The sequence below is a fragment of the Belonocnema kinseyi genome, chromosome 8, assembly GCF_010883055.1.
Source record: "Belonocnema kinseyi isolate 2016_QV_RU_SX_M_011 chromosome 8, B_treatae_v1, whole genome shotgun sequence".
Lineage (NCBI taxonomy): Eukaryota > Metazoa > Arthropoda > Insecta > Hymenoptera > Cynipidae > Belonocnema > Belonocnema kinseyi.
In genome coordinates this window covers 43,527,621-43,536,624 of record NC_046664.1, presented here as the reverse complement: position 1 = coordinate 43,536,624, position 9,004 = coordinate 43,527,621, and the positions used below count along the sequence as shown (strand labels likewise).

General features: G+C 28.3%; 1 protein-coding gene across 2 annotated transcripts in view; it reads left to right on the top strand.

The window, feature by feature from the left end:
• The window catches only part of LOC117178122 (probable G-protein coupled receptor Mth-like 1), a 264,166-nt gene that overhangs the window by 89,551 nt on the left and 165,611 nt on the right, over positions 1-9,004 (top strand). For both annotated transcript variants that reach the window (XM_033369377.1, XM_033369376.1), the window contains exon 4: positions 3,351-3,429. In XM_033369377.1, the coding sequence (XP_033225268.1) occupies positions 3,351-3,429 (79 nt within the window). The remainder of the gene's footprint in view (positions 1-3,350; positions 3,430-9,004) is intronic.

Below are 9,004 nucleotides of genomic sequence, written 5' to 3'. Positions count from 1 at the left end.
GTATCTCAATATTGACCAAAATTATTATCTACATTTAGGCGGTGGGATGAAGTTAAGCAAATAAATCGTTTCAAACCAACGTTCATTAGATATAAAAAAGCCTCATTTTGGTAAATAATTTCAAAGTACCGTTTATTGATACAAAATAAGAAAACTTTATTCACTTTCTTAAAAAACGTACTAAGATTGAATAGTTATGTTATGTTATTAAATTGAAATAATTTGATATTGAAAATTTATTTTATAATTTAAATTTCAGTCCTAATATAGTTTAACAATTTTCAGTACTTCCTCTGGAATATGTGCAAGCTTCTTGCCTTAAACGTAATATTTGAAAGGTCTGGACATTAAAATGATCAATTTCCAAGAATTTCAATTAGAAATTGTACAGTTTTGTATGTTTCAGTTGAAAATAGATAGTTACAAATTTTAATTGAATTTTGAATGCTTTTTAGAATTGTTTCGCATTAGTTTTCTTTTGGAAAAATTGCAGGTGCGAATTTTTTTGTTAATCGTTTAAGCAGGATAGTAGTCAGCTGATTACTCCCAACTAAGATTTACCTCCGTTTGGTGTACCCATCGGTACCCACTTTGTGTTAACCGTTCTTGACGGATTACCTGTAAAATTTCGTACACTTAGTTATTTCTGTGTTAGAATTGTTCATTTAAAACTTCGCTTTTGAATTTTTCAAATTATCCATTTTTAGTATAAAAGGTTTATGTAAATTGGAAAATTAAAATGGCCGTGACTAATTGTTAAAACCTGGGAAATAACCGGAATTTATTTTCGTTCTTAAGCGGTCACCCTGATTGAAAAATGTCTGGACTACTCTATTCCCATTTTGTTAATTTCTCTTTTGGTGAGGTAGATTTCGAATAGTAATAAATTTATTGATGCGCCGAGTGTCGTCCTTACTTAATAAATTACAAAAGTTTACCGCGGCCCAGGGATGGTGCAGACAAAATGAATTCGAAAAAGCTCGCCCAGTCGTAAACGGGAATTAGTTACGCTGAACGTATTCGGTTGTTATTAGACTGCGAAATAAGGCTCTTGGTCGCAGAAAAAGAAATTTCAAACAGGGGTGCCTTTATAGTCCTTTTCACGTAATGGGACAATCACGAAATTGGTAGGAAACTTGCTTAATTTAAAATTAAAATTTTTACCATTTATTTTATACTAGCAATAGTAACGCACTATACGCGCGCTTATTATTATTATCTTCTTTTTTTTTATTATACCAATAAGCCAAATCACTTTCGAAGTAAACATGACTATATCGGTCATGTATGTTCTTTTTATTGATATCAAATACAAATATATGCTTCAATTTAAAGTACTATGTAATATAATTAATAATGATGAATTAAAATTGAAATGAATTTAAATTTAATCAAAGTATGATAGATTTTCTTAAAAGACATTCTGGAATTTAAAGACTTACTGGTGTCTCTCATTTTAAATGTGCAGTATATCACGTGTTCAATTTCTAGATCTTCCAAATTGGAGATTTTTCAAATGTATGCAAAGCATTAAATTGCACAATATGTATTTATGAAAAATAAAACTTGCATACATTTTAATTGTTAATTGTCCAAATAAAAAACTCTTTAATTTTAATAATTTAGAGTTTAATGATCTAAAGTATGGATAAGTTGAAATTGAACCTTCTTCAATTATAATTATTTAATTATGTTCCAAATTGAAGAAATTTTGAATGATAATCATTAAAATTCCGAAATTTTTATTTGTAAAACCTCACATAATAAATTATTGATAAAATTTGTTGCAGGAAATTTTTTAGAGGGATAAAGTTTTATAGAGACAACTTCACGTTTTCAAAGCACATGTGTTTTCATTAAAAAAAAAAAAAAAAAAAAGAAAGTTTAACTGATATTTGGTCAAAGTTTATCCTGTAACGTTAATTTTTGTTGCAGCGAATCTTTCATCGGAAATCGATGCAAAGTTTATCTTCTATTTTCTGTGCTTAAACTCGCATAGTTTTTTATTGTAAATTTGATTGATATTGTACGTTTTTGAAGACTTATAAGTCTTCAAAAACGTACAACTTCAATCAAATTGACAATAAAAAATAATTCTATAGAATTGAAAATGCTTGAGTATTAAAGATATACGATGTCAATTTATTTAGTTTTCAAGATTTATATCTTAAAGGTATGTAATTTTGATTTTTTTTTAATAGTTTAAGTTTGAAGGTTTACAACTAAAAATCCTTAAATTTTAATGATTCGCAATTTAAAATTCTTCAATAATTCCTATCCATAATATAAAATGATGCAACTTTGAATACTTTTTGGAAGAGTATATATATTTCAATTTGCAATTGAAAATTTTTCAATGGTGAACAGTAAAAATGATAGAGTTAATTTATTTTTGAAAAATCCTATACTTGTATACATGTGTAACATATGTTTCCGTACATAAAAAAAAGGAATTTCAAGTTACTTTAATCAGTGCCTGGAAATATAAAAAATTAATATTTCCGGGAAGTAACTGTAGCTGTAATTAGTTCCTTTTTTTAAGGAACTTCCCCGACACCGCATCTAACTTTAAAAGACCTTAAAGTCAGATGAAAGTTATTGTTATATTGATCGCAAGTGATCAGAACTTGACATTCCAATCGAATTCAAAATAAAGAATTTCGATTCAAATAAAACTACTAGACACAGAGTTTTATAAGGTGTCAAACTGATGTAATATAAACTGTCAAATTGGTTGGTAGAAAAAATCAAGAGACAATGAAGCATGCGGCAAGAAAGCGGAAACATACATATATAGGAGCTGCAATGTGAACAGAGAATAGAGTGAATTAATGAATTTTAAAATTACTATTATTAATTTTAATTTATAATAACTTTTACTGCCTTTAATATTTAAGAATTTTAAATCAAGTAAATTAAAAACTATTCCTCGTAAAATTCATACAGAAAAGAGTTTTTGCAGGTATAGAAGCCTTCTCTTTAGCCATCATAACTAGGATTACCAAGACGAATGGCTTTCTAAAAAAGCTCCTTCATCCTTTCGTTCTTGGCAGATTGCATTCTTAGAAATTAATGTTTCCCTCGCGGTTACAGGCTCCTTTATAATAGACGCCGAATTTCTAAAGGCGAACGGTTTCTGACTCCAAAATTCATGGTCCTCTTTCCCTCTCTCTTTTTTAGAACCGATAAAAATGACACAAAGGTGATATTTCACCATGGAAACTTTTTTTTAGAGGAAACATATCTTCGTTATTTATGATTTATGTAATAGGCGATGGAATGATTAGATTGATGATTATGTTCATTTGCAAAATCATTTTGAAATAACGAGTCATTTATTTTTCTTACAGCCATCATGGCGCACTTCTCATTCTTGGCTGCGTTCTTCTGGCTGAATACCATGTGCTTCAACATCTGGTGGACATTTAGGTGAGTTTTTATTTTTAAATCTCATATATGCAGAAGTGAAAACTACATTAATTACAGAAGAACAATTAGTTGAAACCATTTATTACTGGCTCTTAAATGTAAAAGCAAATTCACATATGACATAAAATTCTCGAAAATCTGGTGGAGTTCCTTAAATTTTAATGAAATTTCTTCTATATCTTCGGAAATGAGGCTTTAGTTTATACTTTTCGAAACATACATCGCAACTTGAAAAACATTTCTTGGCATAAGTACAACAATTTTTTCCAGGGTAGCCGTAGGACAGGAAAACCCTGGAATTAAAATAAATAAAACGAATAAAAGATTGGAATCTTTTAGGGTATTTTAAATAATTCCAAAACATTTTTAATATATTTTTATAATTTCAAGAAATTTCAAAGAATTTGAAAGATTTTTGAGTAGTTAAAAATATTCCCAGGATTTTCCAAGAATTGGACAAAGTTTTATTTGATTTCAAAGTATTGCAAAGAGTTTGAAAAGTTGTTGGATATTTAAAAATATTCCAAGGAATTTTCAATACATTTTAATCATTTGAAGGGATCTTATATAATTGTAAAGATTTTGAGGTATTTTTTTTTATAATTTTAAGGAATTTGCAAGGGATTTGAAAATCTTTAAAGGATTGGGTAAAATTTGAAAGGATTCGACATAGTTTATGGTATTTCAAAAGATTCCAAGGAATTTAATTAGACTTCATTAATTTCAAGTTATTTCAAAGTATTTTAAAGATTTATTGAACTTTTTAAACGTCCAGAGAATTTTAAAGAGTTTTAGAAAGCTTCGAGGGAATTTTTAAGATCTTAACAAAAGGTTCAGCACTTCAAGATTTTAGGACCTAGAGCTTTAAAAAGTTTCTAGGGACTTGAAAAAATTTCAAAACATTTGCAATATTAAAAAAAAAAAAGTTGTTGTAAGATTTCCGTGATTTTCAATGATTTTAATTAATTTTAAAAGCTCTCAAGGTATTTAAATAAATTTTCAAGGATTTCAGGAAATATCATTAAATTTTATAGAATTTCATTGGATTTTTTTTTATATTTAGTAGGTTGCAAATTATTTACTCGCAAAACGTGAGAGATTTCCTTTTTTTAATTTTATATAAATGTATTTGGTATATCCTCCTGAATTCTTATTGATTTGTCCGGAAATCTTTCTAATTCTCTTGCTTTCTTTGTAGTTCTTATTATTCTCGCTTCTATACTTCCATACTCCCTCGATTTTACTCAATTCAATAAAATCGTGAATTCAATTAATTCTTTTCAATTTGTCTTTAACTCATCTTGGAGAGAAGACTTTTAAGCTCACCTTGAATTCTTTGGAATTTCATCAAATTCTTTTCCGTTCCCTTGAATTTTGTTGTATTTCTTAATGTTTTTCAATTTACTGGATTTTTTTTCTAGTTTGGCCTTCAAATATTAAGAGTTAGGGAAAATGAAAAATTAGCCAGGGAAAAGTCAGAGAATTTTGAAAATGAAGTTTTGCGGCCACCTTATTTTTATCAATTAATTGACTACCTCCCCAGTTATAAAAAGATATAAGTAAGGCCCTTTGCAAAGAATTTCGCATGCAGCAGTTATCTTTTTCAGCGGCTTACAGCTAGACATTTCCTAATTAGAAAGAACGATCTCGACGAACGATGTTCGTGCACCAGGGAAAATTACCCTTAAGTCGTATAAGTATTCCGTAATAGATCAGATGTTCGCGCACCTGTCAGAAGCAGGTTGTCTCTTTTCTTTATAAAAAGATTTCGCGCTACGATTCAGGAGGCGCGAGAGGTTTTAAGAACCTTCAATTTAATTAATCTCCATCGCAAAGTTGCCCTAATTACCAAGTTTTATACAAGCCATGTCGAAGATGACAAGAGCAAAAACTAGAGATAGAATAGCAGGAATCATAAGTCGATTTGAAAAAGATTCCTTTTGATCATAGTCATTTCAAATATTACCTAACCGATTTATATGCTAATTTGGTGAATTTAAGGATATCGTCAACAAACAGCAAATCAAAATTTTATTTTCAGAGGTAACAGGCTTCACAGGCCAAAATACTCTATAAACAGGAAATACGAAGATAAATTTTATACCAAAAACTACAAATTAAAAATATACATGAGTTTTCACCTAAAATGATGAATCTTCAAACAAAAGGAAAATTAATTTTTGTGACAAAGTAGTTGAACTTTTTACCAAGTAGTCGAATCTTCAACTAAAATATATAAATTCTAAACGAAAAGTGTAAAAGTAAAATGTAAGTAAAGTGTAAGTAAAGTGTAGTTTGAATTTTGAGCAAAAAAAGTCAATTTTCATTCAAATATTTTGATTTTCCAATGGAATTGTTCAATTTTCTACCAAATTGTTAAATTTTCAAGCCAAAAAGGAGAAATTTCTACAGAACAGTTTAATTTTCAACCCCAAAATGGGAATTTTCCACAGAAAAGTTGATCTTAAACAAACAAAAAATGTAATTTTCAACAAAATAGTCAAATTTTCAACCAAAGAAATGAATTACAACTAAGAAAGATTTTTCAGTTAAGTAAGAACATAATTTTCATCCAATTTGTTGAATTTTTAATCGTGAAGTTAATTTTCAACCACATAGTGGAATTTTCTACCAAAATATTCAAATTTGTAACCTAAAAATACGAATTTTTAACAAAAATTTGGAATTTTTAACCAAATAACTAACTTTTCAACATAGTTTCAAATTTATAACCAAAAGGTTAAATTTTTTTAAAAGAGCCAAGAGATGAATTTTCAACCAAAAAATCTTTTTAGTAAAAAAAAAAATTCATAAACCAATCACTGAAGAAAAAACGAATTTTTATTAAAATAGTGAAATCTTTAACCAAAACAGATAGATTTTCAACCAACCAGTTGAATTTTTAACCGAAAAAAAATTAATTTTTTCGTACGATATTAATTAAAACAAACGAAAAATTGCAAGGAAATAGTTGTATTTTCGACCAAGAAAGAATTAGTGCATTTTTAAGCCATCAAGAAGAATGAACTTTCGACCGAAACTAGTTGCATTTTCTTATTAGATTCTTTTAATTCAATTCACATTTGAGTCGAAATTGAGAAAAAAAGGGAAATAGGGGAAAGACTTTGAACTTGAGATAAATAAATATACATTTTGATTAATTTTTAATACTTTCAAAAAATATAATAAAACACGTAAAACGTCATGTCAGACAATAGTATGTTCGTCGTGATTGTAGAAACAAAATTTTGAAAATATTATGTGAAAAATAGCATAGGTTAAGACCCTTTAATAAAGTATAATTAATTTTTAGTTGATTGTTTGGTGGCTTAGAGTAGGGTTTTTAATTGGTCGTTTTTGTGTTTTTCAAATTATTTCTCTTTGAACTACTATGAGCTTTTTACCGAAAATAATACAATGGACAAAATTTAAACAGAATAAGAAATAAAAATATTTCTACTGATAAAAATACATTAAGAAAAAATCAAATATGAGTATTTTTCAATTCTTCTGTTCGTTTTCAAACCTAGCTAAAAAAATGTAACTCAAAAATGACTAGAAAACTTGCTATAGAAAATGCGCTACTGTTAGAAAGCACTTTCGTTCAATGTTCTCGAGATACCCATATGATATAAAAAGTTTTCAATAATACATAAAGTCCTATTTATAATCGCATTTTAAAAAAAATCCTTTTTTCACCTAAACTTAAACTACTGAATCGAAACTGATATATCAAAACTACTGCCCAGCCATTTTACAGATTCAAGTGGGAAAATATTATCGAAAAATAGAGAGAGAGAAAATCTCAAAGTGCTGATTCGAACGAAAACCTTCAAGCGAAACTGATTGAAAGCCTTCTAAGAAAGGACCCAAAGTAATTAGAGTGACCATACTCTTCGGTCAAATAGCCCAGAAAGAAGTCGTCGAAGAATTTGTCAAGTTTCCTTAATCTTTTTAGGTTTTAAAGTTTATATTAACTTTCTTGAGTTTCCTATCGCTCTTGCCAATTTTTGATTAAGAATATTGAAGCCTTTTGTGGTCTTCTTTTAAGTCTCAATGGCTTCAAGATAAACTAAATAAACTCGTGATCAGGAAGTTCTTGGGCTGATATCAGACCACCGAGACGGTGCTAATTAAGAAGAGCATCCGATCTTGATCTGAACCGGTTCTGGTATCTTTCAAGAATCTAGTAAATGCTAAATTGCGATTTATGGACCACTAAAGCAATACTGATTTGCTTATTTTTTGTCCTAGAAATTAATTCCTAGCGCCATCTAGTCTTAAGGGGATTTTTAGTATGTTGCGCAGGACGCGTTATGAGAAACATTTTAATAACCGGTGATTAATTAATATGAATCTCGTTGTACCCGAGAGTGCATTCTTATACGTTTCCGAAGTCATTAACCTGCGTAAATCCTGTTAGGGTGTACAACATACGTGCTGCAATTCATGCAGATCATTTATCTTTCGTGTCCAATAGGGTAAGTTGGAAAAGAAGTTTAGAGTGGATTGTGAGAATAAACTTGATTTTTAAAGATTGAAATGTAATCAATCATCATTGATATACAGGGCTGCCACAAAGTCATTTAAGTAACTTTTAGTCATTTTTGTTAAAAAATAATAATAAAAATCAAAGATAATCTATGTATCGAATTTATAAAGTAATCTACGGTATGAAAATGATATTGTTGATATTATGAAAATAATATTAAAATGTTATTACACGCTGTGTCCTCTATTCCTCTCTTGTTCCCTATTTGAAAGAATTCTTTTTCCTTTTTTTAAGAAACTTTTCCTTTTCTTTTTTTGTTTTCTTATGTGCGAACTGAATTAATAGAATTAATTTTAAAAAATCAACAGTTTTTCTTTAAAAGTTCATTTTTTTGTTTCACAAGTCTACTATTATATTTTTGGATAAATATTTTATTATTTGGTTGAAAATGTAATTATTTAATTGAAAATTCAACTATTTCGTTAGAAAGGAATATCTTTTGATTAAAAATGAATTAAAAAAAAAATTAAATCGCATTTTAAAAATTAGTTTTTTGGATTGAAAATTTAAACGGTTTGGTTGAAAATGCCACTGTTTTTGGTTGCAGTTTAAACTTTTTTATTTGTATTTCGACCATTTGATTGAAAATTCAACTGCATGGTTCTAATTTTTTAACAGTTTGAACATTAATTCTTTTTTCTTCGTTAAAAATTTAGCTATTCTGTTAAAAATTAACTTTTTTGTTTCAAATTCAACTCTAGTTGAAATTGTAGGCTTCTTACTTGAAGATTAACTTTTTTGATGAAAGTTCATATATTTTCTCGTAATAGTTGCATAAGTTTTTTTTTCGAGGATTGAAAAATTTGGTTAAAAACTGACGTTTTTTGGTTGAAATTTGTACTATTTAATTGAAAATTAATTTTTCTAACTGAAAATGATCTATTTCATTTTTGGTATAAAATTGACTTTTTTTTAGTATATAAAATTAAACTACGAGGGTAGTTCAATAAGTCCTTAGAATGACCAACAGATGGCGCGCGAATCGCTCCAAATCATCTGTTTTCAGTCAGCACCACTCCCGAC